Genomic DNA, 15,692 nt, shown 5'->3' with positions numbered 1-15,692 from the left:
CACATACGCGCGCCGTCTAACAATTACAATAATAGCAAAGATGACTGATCACGTATCACTAGAACCAACATAATAATGAAAAAACCTGAAATACTGAATTACAAAAATGTGACAGAGACACAAAGTGAGCAAGTACTGTTGGAAAAATGGCGCCAATGGACCTGTGCGAAGCAGGGTTGCCACAAAACTTCAGTTTGTAAAAAATACAGTATCTTTGAAGTACAAGTGCACTTGCCCTGGCTCAAAGACAAACCACTAATGAAACAGAAAAGGGAACCCAGAAACTGAGCATGCACCTATGGAAAGGTCCCCCCACATAAAGGTGGCACTGTGTGAAGTAAAGACAGGTTGACCCCATCAGAGAACTGTCACTCTCTTTTGGTTCCAATACAGGGACACTGAAAATTTTCAAAGGCTGTTAGAAAGGCGAGAAAACTGTTGAAAACTAGTTCTTAGAGGGCAGTTCGTGTGGGCTTCTTAGGGCATAACCAACACCTCAGCTAGTGACTTACAGGAGGAGACTCCACACAGCTATTTCTGTGCTGCTTACAACTGAACGCCATGTCTTAGAATCTATGAAATACAGTCCATATTAGCAAAGAAGACCTCTTTGGGGACCGCTCCTATCACATCATATACTTGGGAGCGGGGAGATGAAGTTGGAAATATTGGACCCGCGACCCCTATTCCTCCAGACCCCATCTGTCAGCACGCCAGAGCGCACCCTCGTCCCAGGACAGGGAAGAGCAACGAAGTGTACCCAGACAGAAGCTTCCTGTACCCACAGAAACCTCGTCAACTAGTTTAGAATGAGAAAAAGATCACATTAGAGCACTGATTTAAAACTTAATGATAAAATGCATTTTAAAAGTTAATGATAAAAATGTAACTATGGCAACAAATCATCCCCACACAATCTGTATTTTTAAGTAATTTATTTCAGTAGAAATGTTTCAGAAAACTGTACTTAAATTCATTTTAAGTTAGCTTATGCAAACACACTGAAGATCTCACACTCACATGTGCACATTAAACAGAAACAGAAAGCGAGAGAGGAACCAAGCTGCACATCGCTCAGGGAGGTCACAGTGCAACCCAGCGCTTCGTCACTGGAGTACCTCGAGTTAACTGGGCTAAAGAAGAATAAAAATGGCTTGTGTTCTCCTGTATACGATCATCAGTGGATGTTTACCCCCACAGATGTTTCTCTCCTTCAGATTCCATTGTGAGCGAGTTCCCCACCCCTTCCCCACACATACACACTTCAGTGGGCTGTGAAACAATACATTGGTCAACAATTAAGATGATGTAGAAACTCTTGAAAGTGTGGTGACTTATAACCAGCCACTGTGTCAGACCTGATAAATCAATAATTATTGGACTAGATTTGTGACTAGTCCTAACAGGTGATGACGTCTTGAGGGGAAACTTAGTATCTGTTACCTGATATCTAAAGCATAGGTAATATTTATGAAATTTTAACTGGTCTATTAAAACAAAAGTGCAATCCTTTCAAAGCACTCTAACTATGCATTCTATTCCCTTAATTCCATCGCCACTTTGCAGGCCGAACGACTAGAAGCAAAATTTAAATTCCGCTAATAACCCTCCAGGATCAGTCAACATTTCATTTGGCTTTAAAGACTATGTCTACTTCCCTATTCTGGAATATAACTAGCCCTTAAAAAATGTGAAAAACAGCATCTTGACTCAGTTGAACAACAGTAGCGTCAGATCTTGCAAGAGTCTCAGAGAAGCAAAATGTTTCCAAGTGTTGTTTTGACTAAGAAAGCTAGTGTAGTCTCTCAGCTTCCCTTTACATTTATATACTGGAATTGTTTTCACCTTCCTGCCATATTTCCAAGGAAACAGTATCTGGTAGGTTAAATGACTGCCTGTTTGTTCTGAGTTTTATTTAAATATAAGAATGAACCAATCTAAATCTCATTTTTGGTCAAATCTCATTACAAGATTTCAGTAGCTTTAATAAGACCCCAACAAATCTTTCTGGCTGTAATGTGTTCCTTTAGGGGTTTTCTGAAAGGCCTTCTAATTAAATGGGTGCTCAAAACAACATCAACACCACAAAATAAAAACACACTCAGCGGGACGCTCTTCAAAGCTATTCTTAAAAGTGCTCATCTAAAGGCTGATTTGGGTGGGTTTGTTTTTTATCTCCTGCCCTGGCAGGAGAGAAGCAGGGAGGGAGCCTGTCTTAAAAAGACTCATGACCTCAGAGGGCTGCAACGACGACCTGGAGGCTATCTGCACAGACGCTCTTACACTTGCTGGGAGAAAGAGTAAGCTGGTGGAGAGAGGGCTAGCACACACTCCTGAAATTAGAGGAGTAAGAGGGCGAATGATTATTGTCATGCTCGATGCCCTAAAATTGGTCTTCAGATTGTTAAGGCACTGACCAAATCTTCCCCACACTACAACTTGAGATACCAGTGTAATGAAATCGCTTTCAGTAACTTTGTTTGCATGCACAGATCTTTCATCAGAATCCTCTAAATGGGAAAAAAAAAAAAAAGTCACTTTAGTTACAAGCCATTTTTACGGGAGCAAGACCAAAAAGGGCTTAGATCAGTTTGAAAAGGTTGACTTCATGTGGAAAATAACCCTCATCAATGTGATTAAGTAACAATGTTTGTATCTCAAAGCTTAGAAAAAACAGAATACCACTCTGGCTGTAAAATCATAAATTTACTATGTTTGAAAAAAGGAGAGAGAAAATGAAAGCAAGCCCTAGAAGGTCACCAAAAAGGCCAGGCAAACCTCACCACGTGCCCTGTATCATCTGCTCGTGCAACAGCAGCCCCACAGTTCCACCCCGGCCCAGGCGAGCTCCTCTTCACTTTCAAAAAAAGGGATCCAATGATTTCAAAAGCCTCTGAAGCAGAGGATTTCTTTTATCACAGATTATCTCTGTGAAGCAACACTGCTCCCCCTTGTCGGCAGAAGAAGGTAATATGGTGGTTTAAAGACTGGGTGGAAAGGAATGTGCCTCAGAAAGCAAGAAGGAAATCAACAGTGGATATATTCTTTTCAACAGTTAATGGAGGAAGTCTACTATTAGTATGGATTTCCAATTAATGCCTTAGAGTTTTGTGTTCAGTAGGAAAGGTGTATAGCTTATGGGTTTAAGCTCAGAAGACCACTGCTCAAGTCATGTGGCCAGGTAAATTCTAGTAATCCCGGGGCCCCCAGGTTCAACCAATCCGTGGAGTGTGTATACCACAGACAGCAGCCATTTCCCCCTCTGTAACAGCAGAGCTCCTTGGGCTTTTCTAGAAGTCATCTAGAAGAGGAATAAAGCCATTTACAAAAACCTGGGAGTGAGGAACACCCTAATTCTTGACATACGGAAAGACCCGATCCCAAGACAGTCCACACAAAAGGTAGTGCGACAGTCATGGCATTTTCTACACAGAAAAACAAATTGTCCTTGAAGCACATACCCAGGGAGAAAAAAAAAATACTCAAATTGTTTGGATCCCTTTTTGTAATGTTTATACAAATAATATTTACATAGTGAAGAAAACGCTTATAGGAAGTTGTGTTTGATCAGTTCTCTTTCAATTCTTATAGTCTGGAGATAATAATACCTCTGAAAAAAATTAAGCAAAGTCCAAACACAGAGGGGAGCATGAAACCAAAACTAGTGCTCTGAAGGTCATTATTATGCAGTTCTTTTTACAGTTGTATTTTAAAAACTGATGTTACTTCTGTATGAAAAACAAGCTTCCATGTTCAAATAAACTGTGAAACAAATGAGATGTGTCTCAAACTGTATTTCGGCTAGTATTATATACTACTACACCGGGCCGTATAATATGCCAATATTTATGCTCTTCGTAAACTAGCTTAAATTTAAAATATAATGGAATTTCTAATGAGTTGTTCTTGGCTAGGAGAGAAACAAATGAGCTTAATATTGATAGAGATTTCAAGCTTTGAGTCACTAATTTACTAACTTATTAAGCATAAGCTTAATAAGAGGAAAAAAAATTTTCATCTTCCTACTAATAAACTACCTAAATATTTAAATATTTTGGTGACCTATTTTCTTTGCTTGAATTGTTGTACCATTTGGTGAATTACAGATCAAAAATTCACCTATGCTATTTCAATTCGCTTCTCTCACTGGTTTCCATTTGTTTCAAACGCTAAAATAATCCTCCAAAGCAATGTCCAATCTTCTGAAGAGAGAAGAACAACGGCTACTTCTACTGCACGGCTGTGTTAAGAGTTTCGCTCAGTGAGAGGCCACAGTTCTATATAGGGACTATTCACCAAATCTGAACGCTCTTCTTTCCCTGGGCAAGTACCCCTTAACGTTTAGAGCTGAAATATCAAACACATCTTCCAGTTTAGCTCTCTCTTTGGCAAAACTGTGTGATGTCAGGCTCTGACTTCCAGTTGCAAATCTCCCTAAATATGGTTAACCTAAAATGTACCTATTTTAGCTTATTTATGACAAACAAAACGATAATAAAAAATCCACAGGGTTCTCACCCACAGTATTTTTTAAAAAGCACACACACTGTTAAAAACACTTATTTCTGAAGAGAAATACACAAAGTAAGGAGTTAAAAAAATGTAAAACAAAAGAAAGATGTGCAAGGTCTATGAAGTAATACTGCCGGCGATGCAGGTGGTGTCTATGTACCCAACGTGGGTTAAACTTGGGAGACCATTAATTGAAAAATCACTCAGCACAGGCAACGTTTTGCCCTCTCCAGCCCATGTCACTTTCCACAAAACCAGAAATAATGGTATTTCTAACTGTGCTATATGAGAAAAATATTTGAACCCTTAACATCCTTTCAAAGCTCTTCTACTTTCCTTTGGATAGACTTTTAGCTAATTATTCTGTGGACGATATTTTCTATTTAATATTTAAGTTTTATGGCTTCGAGATGATAAAAAACGTATGAAGTTCACTAAAGAATGCAAATGTGAGAAATTCTATGTGAGGCCCAAAGTATTACAAGTTTATTGGAAGAGATCGTCAAAAAACCTTTCTTACTCTGGGCCATTGATAAAATACAGGACGCCCCATGAGTTTCTAACATCTAACACATAGCCTTTGTTCAAGTGCCATTTTTTGAAACTCTAAGGCAGCTCATCTTTAACTTTTTTTTTTTTCTTTTTTGCAATTCGACATTTATCCTGGAAATTAAACGCACCGTGGCATGGAAGAGCTCTCACGAACAGCTTGGTCAACTGCTGACAAAACATAGTTTCATGGCCGGGACCTATAGTAAGTTTTCAGAAAAGTGTTTTGTAATAAAGGAAAGTTACATAAGAAGGAAAGTTTTGATACTTAAGATTCCCAGAATCTCAATCTTTCACCTTTTTCTTTTTTAAAATTATTCTGTGTGCCTTATAATAAAATACATACACGCGTACAGATGTGGAAGCTCTTTTAAACAAATGTGATCATGAATCTAGTTAACAAAAATAAGGAAAATGAGCAATAAAAAAAATTACTGGCATTGTATACATTAAACACTGTAAAAGAAAATATTCTGAGGAAATACCAGTATGTCATCTTGACGACAAAAATCCCCAGTGACTGGTAGAAGGGATAATTCAATTAACTTGAAAAAAATATAATTACTGTAAAATCTCAGAAAAGTTTAAGTTGGGATTACAGTTCTTTCCTAAGCAGATCTGTGGTCCAACAATGAATTCATATGGAAGGCTAAATTTCAAACCCAGTTAAAAAGAACCATGTTTTCCGGAGCCCACCCGAAAAGAGTGTCGAACGGCAACACCGAGCCTTCATGCCGCCTGCAGGACACGATGTTCCCCGTACAGTACCGAGTTTCCGAAGTTTAGTGTTAAAAAAAAAAATCTCCCCTCATTCACGACAATCCCCACCCCCAGTCCCACATGAACCCCCGCACGTCCCATTGTGGGCACGTCTAAATCCGAGACCTGCCGTGGGAGAGCCGGGGGGCTGCGGAGATGCCCCCGGGCCGGCTGCTGGGGGCATCGTCCTCACGCAGCACATGCTCACACCTCCGCTCAACACCAGCCCCTCACGTAACCCATAAGAAATATGTTTTTCCTTTTTAAAGTGTATCTAAAAAAAGGTGATTCCCCCCTCCAAAATTAGTACAAAGTTAAAAGAAATGCAAATTAGCTACGATCTACTCCAAGCACAGCACCGCCGGAAGATTCACACACACTATTTGGTGTTTCATGTTGGTTTTCCTTTCATTCTTTTAAGGCAGTGGTTTCCGCAGGTCAGTTCAGAGAAAAGAAGCGTGGTCCATGGCAGTTTGTTTGGTAACTCCAATTTGTTCTCTGGGAATATCTCACTTCATTCCCTGAAATTCGTGCTTTTTTGGTTCAGAACTCCAAAGGCTGAGACGGAGCCGCTGGGCTCCTCCTGGCCCAGAACCGGCTCACAGCTGGCACCTTCATCAGCCTTGCTCTTACTTAGGGCAAGAGTTCACCTCGCTTCTCTCTTAGGCTTTTACTCAAAAGTCATCAAGTTTGTAGGAACCTTAAAAATATAAGCAGTACAAAACTGATAGTATTTAAAAGCTGCTTTCCAAAGTACAATTTCTTATCTTTCTTCGTCATTTTAAGCCCAGATATCTTTTTAAAAAAGGAATTTGACAGAAGGTACTGCAATCATTTATGAATAATGAATAAAATATGCTAGGACATTTTTGAGAAAATCACTGAGCTAATACTCTCTTTCCAGAAAACTGAACTGGAACAGGACAAAGGGTGGAGACGGTATCTTGTCTAACACAGGGCGCTCAGCAGATGTCTGCTGAGTGAGCAAATGAACGAGAAAAGACGGTGGCTCTAGTTAGGGAGACACTCTGACAAACACACTTATCATCAATTTTCTCAGTATCTGCATTAACAGGAATTCCTACATGCACATTTTTAAATCCAGCACAGATAATTTTATAATGAACATTACTAAGAATTTCTTTGTGAAATCATCATGAAAGTATAAAAGAATAAAACTCATCGTTAGATAAATTCTGATCTGACACTTGGTGACTCTGAAAAATCAACAGGTTATATAATAGTTTGAGGCTTATCACTGGATCAAGTTTAATTTGATTCCTTATAGAAATCAACAATTAGAATGAAGTCCACATTGTAGTGAGGATAAATTCCACAATAATTGTTTGAAATATGAATATATTTTGTTTTTGGAAATCAGCTGATGAGTCCTCTAGTCAAGGACTAAAGAGGGTTTCACCATGTCAAAAAAACACTCTTAACCCTTACTATCTGTTTTCTAAAGTTGTGCTGGGGGAGATAGTCCCACTTCAGTGGTCATTTCTCTGTCCTTTAAAACAGCTTAACAGCTATCACTTTAGGAATTTTTTTTCTGAAAACCTAGGATATTAAAAAAAAAAAAAGGGAGGGGGAAGTCTCTTACACATGTCACCCTCTGAATGAAAAAATTCTTTAATACTATAATCATAACTGAATCATAAATCACATATAATACAAATACTCAGTGCTTAAAGTATAAATTCTCAGGTCTGGTTATAAGAAACCCATGTTTAAATAAAGTATAAGTTCACTTCCTCCTAAGTTCCTTGAATGTGATTTAAGGTACTGTACTTGAGTGAATCAGTCTTCTACTAAAAATTTTCACATTTCACAGATTCTATTGATACAGTTGCTACTCTCTGATTCTCCCCAGTACAGAGACAAACAAATAAAACCCACTTATACACATTTGGTTGACTTGTTTCGCTGGAAGGTCTGCTTAACATAGTAAAAGAAAATTGAACCTTTACGTTGGTATGCATACACTGTCTAGATTCATCTCGAAATCTGCGATTTAAAAGAATGACACTTAATACTTTAAGCACACTTCAAGAATGTAAGTTGAGTTGCACATAAGCGTAGTCTGGGCAAAAGAAGGTCTGTTTCTTTCATTCTGTCCCAGACCCTAACTTGACAAAGGCAAGAAAGCAGTCTTTGTTCTATGGCATTTCACGTCCTTAATGGAAGGTGGTAAAAATGATACCAAATACCGCTATTAGTCTTTCATATATATATATATATATATGAAATAAAAATTCTCAGAGAACAAAGCCTATTCTAACAATATTTAAAAAGAACGGTCCTAAAAGATAAAGACATTTACTTGTTTGACCCCGTATAGGTCATTTAGCACTTCTGAGATTTAGTTTCTTCCTTTATCTAGAAAGGGGTACAACTTCGGTTCTGACAACACAGGGTGAAAAATACCTTTAATAAGCGGTATAAACTTATATAGTGTATTATATCACTCAGAGTTAGCTACGGATAACACTTAACTGTACACTTCTGAATTTCAGTACCTGAAGTCAATGGTCTTCAAATATATTCAACTAAAAACTGGCCTACAAAAAGTCTACACGTATTTCCATAACTGCAATTATTTTATGTCTTTTCTACCGATTCGTGGCTCGACTTTAGATCTGCAACAGGGTTTGGGGAAAACACCACCATGGCTTCATTTCTCCTCTGCAGCTGAAAGCCTTTGAATTAGACCATCTTTGTTTCGGTGAAATAAAAACAAGCAAATCCAAATGGTTTTGGGTTTCGCTGCAACCACAGGAACCCGTGTCAAGTTATTAACAGAATAAAGATGAATCAGAGTAAATTTTATTGAAGTGCCATCTAAGTTTTATCCCCCTGGGCTCTCCTTCTTTGCCTCTCACTATATTCTATGACACGGGCTACCGTTGCCTCTTTTGAACACTTGAAGCTCCTTCCACCTTCAGGAGCTTTGACCTTTCTGTGCCCTCCACCAGACCTCCGATCCCCTTCATCTTCACACAGCTGTTCCTTCTTGTCACGTTAATGTCTTCGGGGACATCTCTGCTGCTCACTCTTCTTTATTTAAAGTTGTGTCTACTCTCATCACTCTGTATCACATAATTCTATTTTGTTTTCCATATATATATGTATATATAGTTCTGTATACAGTTTTCAGCATTTGAAATTTTATTTTTTCATTATTTTATTGACTATCTCCTCACTAAAATGTGGACTTTATACCTTGTTTACTGCTGTCAACAGGAGAAAGAATAGAAACAGTATCATTTTCCCTCTTCATTCATAAAATTAGTCTGCTTAATGCCCATGGAACTCTTAAATACAGTCCCAAGGGAGGGGCCGTCCCGCGCTGAGAGGCGCCACTCACCTGCTGTCTGTTGCTTTGGCAGGCCGCACTCAAATGCTTAAACCACAGCATCGCGTTCATTCTGTTGCCAGCTTGAAACTTGTATGAGTTTCCTAAAGTTATTAAAAACAAGGGAAAAATAATGAAATTTTAAGGACTCTGGCATATAATAATTCAGCCAGATATCAAGGAGCAAAATAAAATGTGATTAAAAATCTCAGTTTCAGAATTCTCTGTCTCTAACACCTGATTTTCTAATACAAATTAAAAGAAGAGTTCCCTATGCTACATTCACATGCTATCATTTATTCAGAAAGTCACTGTTTTGTTGTTTCTGAATTGGAAGAGAAGTATTTTTGTCTCCTTAAATGTTTGTCAGAGGAAAGTATACCTAAATAAAAGAATTGTTTGGCTCCTCTAAGTATGTATGTAGGACTAGAGTACAGAATATGTTAATATTAAGTTTTTACAGGCAAAACACTTTAACACGTTTAACACTTAAACATTAGGTATGTAAAGTGATTAAGGATTAATTAGCTAACATCAATATCAACTATGCTTTTAGTTGTCAGTTATGTTTGCTGAAATGATCAGATTTCTGAGTCTACTGGGGGCTTTCTGGGAAACTCTGAAGAGTCACTTTCCTCTTTTAGAAAATTAGAAATTCATCTCTGTTGTGCATATTTAGAGCTTATGTTGACTAATTCAAGACTGATACAAAATAAATATATCTTATATGATTGTATGTATCAAGGTGATAAACTGAAAAAAGAAAGGACTTATGTACCAAAGGCTGCCCTAAGTTGAGCTTTATTCCCTTTTATCATTGTCCTAAGTTTTTACTTCCCAATTCGTAACGAATGTAAAGAATCTCTTCTTTATAACTGCCTTCAATGGCCCAAGCGCCCGACCATTTTTAGACATGATAGAGCTTTCCTTTGAGACTGGAACACTCAGAGAACTTTTGCACTTTCAGAAGCAACAGTTTCTTCACCAAATGTTTAATGTTAAATAATACTGTTTTACTTGCTGAACTCAGATGTGGACATTAGATCCATCTGAATCGAAGGCATATCTACAATTAAGCTGTCCAAAGCTGCCATTTATCTACTTTCTCCTCCCCCTCCAAAAGACCATCAGTCCAAATGTTACCAAAACCTTGGCTACTTGGAAGTAGTTCTGTCAAGCTACACTAAGGAAATTGAAAGAAAATAAAAAAAATTGTTAACTAAGCCAAATGAAAATGATCTCCTTAAAATATAATTTTATGAATAATGCCTTTGGGATTTGGGGGTTGGGGCAGGGACTTTGAATTCAGAATACGGAGTAGGTAGTTCTTACTCTAAGTCAATCTATTTCATCTCAAAATGAGACATTTTGCTACTATTATTTTTTTTCCACATCCAACATATTTGCTTACGTTTTCACTTAAAATGCTATAATATCCTAAAAGCAGAATATCTGTTGATATAAAACACATTCTGAATGGAGGTCCAAATGTAACTGTACAGTCAATAAGTAGAGTTTCAGTGGTGAGTTGCTGCAGTGGAAGATTCTGGCTTCCTTTGAGGTGCTTGTCAACAGCTGGCAGGTGTCATAAAGGAAGAACAGCAGTCACGTAAGGCTGTGTTCTGCTGGCTGCCTGTGGTCTCTGCTTAGAGATGCACACACGGTCTGATTCTACACTGCCCACCCGCCAACTTCTCTGATCCACTTATAAAACTCCTCTAGTCAACAGTCAACAATTTCATTCATAAGTCTCTCTCAGTATTGTTAAGCAAAGTATTAATTATTAATTATACTTATTTGGAAAGTGACATGAGTTAAATAACCAATTAACTTAGTTAAAAATAAAGGAATAAAAATCATTTAGAGGAAACCTCTGCCACATTCAGAACTTAAGAACAGCAATTTATTTCAGGGTATAAACGGAGCGGTACTACAATACATAGCAAATGCCTGAGATTTTAAAGTAACCGCTTCTCCAGTTCCCTCCTTCCCTCCCTCTCTGCCTGGGTCTTAGCTCCCTAAGGATTACTTGGGCTTTTAATTTCAAGTTTATGCCCATGCAGCAAAATAAATATACTTACAATAGATACTGATACCAAAAATATTGTTATCATTACTATACACTATGTGACAAAACTACATAAACATGTTCCTGGTCAAGTACTCCAGTTAAACTATGTTTGGACCAACTGAATGTTATGTACACGCAGTACCTTAAACCCTAACACATTCTAATGATTCACCTTTCTCAGAGTCAGTCAGCAAGAAGAGATCTGGGTGTTCTGGGTCATCGGCCATCATCACCATCCATCCTACCACAGATACGTTCTTATTTGATGTTGATTTGAACTGAGAGATAAAAAGATCATTAATGGAAACACAAAATTTATGGCTCATCCTAAGCGAAAATTAAGGATAAGCATATTTTCAGTTTCTCCCATGAGAGATAAGATTTGTGACTTCATGTTGGTTGAGTCGCCTCACAGCTTTTTACCTACTACGAAATTTCATTTAGGAATGCCCGCTTTAGATAGTCTCCTACTCGTCAGATCCTTCCTAGCTTCAACTCTTCATTAAAACCTAACTGTCTGAGGCTCAATTCCCAAAAAAACACGATCTATTGCTGGATCTGATAAATTCATCTCTGTTGTTTTTTTCTGTTCCTTACTATACTGCCCCAAACCCCCTCCCTCATTAGGAAACACACCTGTATTTTAATAGAGGTGTTATCTTTTTTTACCCAGCTTTACGGAGATATAATTAACATATAACATAGCATAAATTTAAAGTATATAACGTAATAGGGGTATTACCTGAAACCTGATGATTTACTAAACCACCAGTGCTTTCAAATTTTTTTTTTTTTTTTTTAAAGTGGGCATGGAGCCCAACATGGGGTTGGACTCATGACCCTGGGATCAAGACTGAGCTGAAATCAAGAGCTGGATGCTCAACTGACTGAGCCACCCTGGTGACCCAGACAATTCTTTTTTTTTTTTTTTTTTAAAGATTTTATTTATTTATTCGACAGAGATAGAGACAGCCAGCGAGAGAGGGAACACAAGCAGGGGGAGTCGGAGAGGAAGAAGCAGGCTCATAGCGGAGGAGCCTGATGTGGGGCTCAATCCCAGAACGCTGGGATCACGCCCTGAGCCGAAGGCAGACGCTTAACCGCTGTGCCACCCAAGCGCCCCGACCCAGACAATTCTTAACAATATGTTCTCACTTGTATTTCTCAAAAAAAAAAAAGTATTCTTAGTATGCTTGTTACTTTCTATTCTTCATTTTTTTTTTTAAAGATTTTATTTATTTATTCGACAGAGACAGCCAGCAAGAGAGGGAACACAAGCAGAGGGAGTGGGAGAGGAAGAAGCAGGCTCATAGCAGAAGAGCCTGATGTGGGGCTCGATCCCAGAACGCCGGGATCACGCCCTGAGCCGAAGGCAGACGCTTAACCGCTGTGCCACCCAGGCGCCCCTATTCTTCATTTTTTTTAAAGTTATACTTGAAATAAATGTAATGGAAAAAAAAGGGCTATTAGAAAAGAACAGAAAATTGAGGTTAATTTCATTTGTGACCATAAATGAAAAAAATATTAGGTAAAATATTGGAAAAAGCCGATAGGGGTGCCTGGGTAGTGCAGTTGGTTGAGTGTCTGACACTTGGTTTTCGCTCAGGTTGTAATCTCATGGTTGTGAGATGGAGCCCCGTGCTGGGTTCCATGCTCAGCATAGAGGCTGCTTGAGATTCTTTCTCTCCCTCTGCCCCTCCTGCTCCTGCTCTCTTTCACTCTCTAAAATAAATAAATGAATTAAAAAAAAAAAAAGCTGATATATGATGACCAATCTGGATTTATCCGAGGAATGTTAGGTTGGTTTAATGTTAGAAATCAAGCAATGCAAAATTGGGTTTATTTCAAGAAAGCAAAACTAAACTGGGTTTGGGGCGCCTGGGTGGCACAGCGGTTAAAGCGTCTGCCTTCGGCTCAGGGCGTGATCCCGGTGTTCCGGGATCGAGCCCCACATCAGGCTCCTCCGCTATGAGCCTGCTTCTTCCTCTCCCACTCCCCCTGCTTGTGTTCCCTCTCTCGCTGGCTGTCTCTCTCTGTCAAATAAATAAAATCTTTAAAAAAAAACCAAAAAACTAAACTGGGTTTATTCCAAGAAAGCAAGATTAGTTCAACTTTAGAACAATTATTTTTTTTTACTTTAGAAAAATTATTAAACTAAATCACCATATTAACAGATTAAAAAAGAAAAAAAATACATTCAACTCAGTTTACCCAATAAGCTTTTGCAAAAACATAATGTGTATTTGTGATAGACTAGGAATAGAAGGGAACTTTTTTTTTTTTTTTAAGATTTTATTTATTTATTTGACAGAGATAGAGACAGCCAGCGAGAGAGGGAACACAAGCAGGGGGAGTGGGAGAGGAAGAAGCAGGCTCATAGCGGAGGAGCCTGATGTGGGGCTCGATCCCGGAACACCGGGATCACGCCCTGAGCCGAAGGCAGACGCTTTAACCGCTGTGCCACCCAGGCGCCCCAGAAGGGAACTTTCTAATTCAATAAAGAGTATCCACCAATCAAACAAACAAACCTACACAAAAACCAAACCAAAATAAAGCAGGAAAGACCAAATAAAATAAAATAAAATAAAAATCCCCAAATCAAAACCCTGCAACACACACACTCAAGGGTAAAATGCTATAAAAACATTTCAAAATCAGTATCAAGACAAGGATGCCCATCATTGCTACTTCCATTCAACACAGAATTTGAAGACCTAGTAAGAGTAAGGAAGAAATAAAACTGCCATTACTCACAGATGATAATATCGACAAAGAAAATCCACTAAAATCTACCAAAGTAATAAGAATCATGAGCAAGGACACTTGGTAAAGATCAGTATAAAAATCAATTGTAATTCTATACACGAGAAATGTAAAAGTCATTTGTAAGAGACGTACCTAGCAATACATGCAACAAAAGATACACAGAAGTAGAACCGATTCAAGGTATCCAAGAAGACATAAATCAATGAAGAAATACCATGAGATGAAGAAAAAGGTTTGTTTGCTTTGTAAATATGTCAATTCTCCCTAAGTTCATTTATATAGATTCAGTGTCATTTCAATAAAAATTTCAGTAGGGTTTTACGGAACTTGAGAAGCTGATTCTAAAATTTATATACAAGAGCAAAGGAGCAGAAATAGCCAGTACGCTCTTGAGAACACGTAGTCAGGACCCGCCCTGACACACATCAAGACTCATAAAGCTACAGTAATTGAGACCATGGGCCACAGGACAGGGACAGACAGGGCAACGGAAGTCAAGAGAGCAATCTGGGCGTAGAGATGTAAATTCATATGACAAGAGTGGATTCCGCAGACTGATGAAGGAAGAATGAACTGTTTGCTAAATGATGCCAGGAAAACTGGTTATCCACGCAGAAAACACATGGAAACAAAGGTCTGCCCTTTCTCTATGCATTTACACCAAAGGGTTTTTTGGTGCTGTTGGTTTTCATATACAGCTGACCCTTGAACAACATGGGTTTGAACTATGTAGGTCTATTTAAAAATGTGGATTTTTCTGGATACATTACAGTAAGTGTATTTTTTTCTTATGATTTTCTTAACATTTTTTCTAGCTTACTTTATTGTGAGAATATGTCATATAATACATATAATATACAAAATATGTCAACCAACTGTTTATGTCATTGGTAAACCTTTTGATCAAAAGGCTATTGGTAGTTAAGTTTTTGGGGAGTTAAAAGTTATACACAGATTTTTAACTGCACAGGTGTGGGAGGCAGGTGGGGTAGGTGCTTCTAACCTCGTTGTTCAAGGGTCCATTTTTTTTTTTTATAATGATTTTTTATTATATTATGTTAGTCACCATACAGTACATCCCTGGTTTCCGATGTAAGGCTCGATGCTTCATTAGTTGCGTATAACACCCAGTGCACCATGCAATACGTGCCCTCCTTACTACCCATCACCGGCCTATCCCATTCCCCCACCCCCCTCCCCGTTCAAGGGTCCATTGTACTAATGGGGGCATATCTGTACTCTCACTTGCAGTTTTCAGTACTTCCTTATTGATGAGTATTTTGAGTCTTTACAGATTTCTATTATAAATACTACAGGAATATTCTTCTACAGGTATCTTCGTGCACTTGTTCAAGAATTTCCACAGGACAGATTCTCAGATAAGGAATCACTGGTTATTACTGAGTTAAATATGGACTAGGACTGCCTACCACAAAAACAATACCAATTTAAATTTCTGCAAATCATGGATAATAGTCCATGTTTCCCCACACCATGGCCAATGCTCTATTAACAATCTTCAAAATTTTTGCCTAAGAGCAAAAAAGGGCATCTTCTTTAACCTGCATTTTCAATACCTAATAAGGTTGGTCATCTTTTCATGTTTATTAGCCACTTATATTTCATCTTCTATTTATCTCCTCTTTCCCTTTTTCTAGTGTCCTGTTTTATCCCCACTGA

The 15,692-nt window shown here is 38.3% G+C and overlaps 1 protein-coding gene across 3 annotated transcripts in view; it reads right to left on the bottom strand.

Moving 5' to 3' along the window:
* Nucleotides 1-922: 922 nt before the first annotated feature.
* RALGPS2 (Ral GEF with PH domain and SH3 binding motif 2) overlaps nucleotides 923-15,692 on the bottom strand; it is a 165,445-nt gene continuing 150,675 nt past the window's right edge. For 2 of the 3 annotated variants that reach the window (XM_026509278.4, XM_026509279.4), the window contains 3 exons: nucleotides 11,419-11,524; nucleotides 9,188-9,279; nucleotides 923-6,520 (listed from right to left, as the gene is read on the bottom strand). In XM_026509278.4, coding sequence (XP_026365063.1) covers nucleotides 6,491-6,520; nucleotides 9,188-9,279; nucleotides 11,419-11,524 — 228 coding nt within the window. In that variant the 3' untranslated portion in view covers nucleotides 923-6,490. Of the gene's footprint in view, nucleotides 6,521-7,182; nucleotides 9,280-11,418; nucleotides 11,525-15,692 lie in introns of those variants that run through there. The other variant, XM_057314892.1, reaches the window with a different exon arrangement.

This window comes from Ursus arctos, unplaced genomic scaffold (assembly GCF_023065955.2).
Source record: "Ursus arctos isolate Adak ecotype North America unplaced genomic scaffold, UrsArc2.0 scaffold_2, whole genome shotgun sequence".
NCBI classification, from domain to species: Eukaryota; Metazoa; Chordata; class Mammalia; order Carnivora; family Ursidae; genus Ursus; species Ursus arctos.
This window is presented reverse-complemented; position numbering and strand designations above follow the sequence as displayed.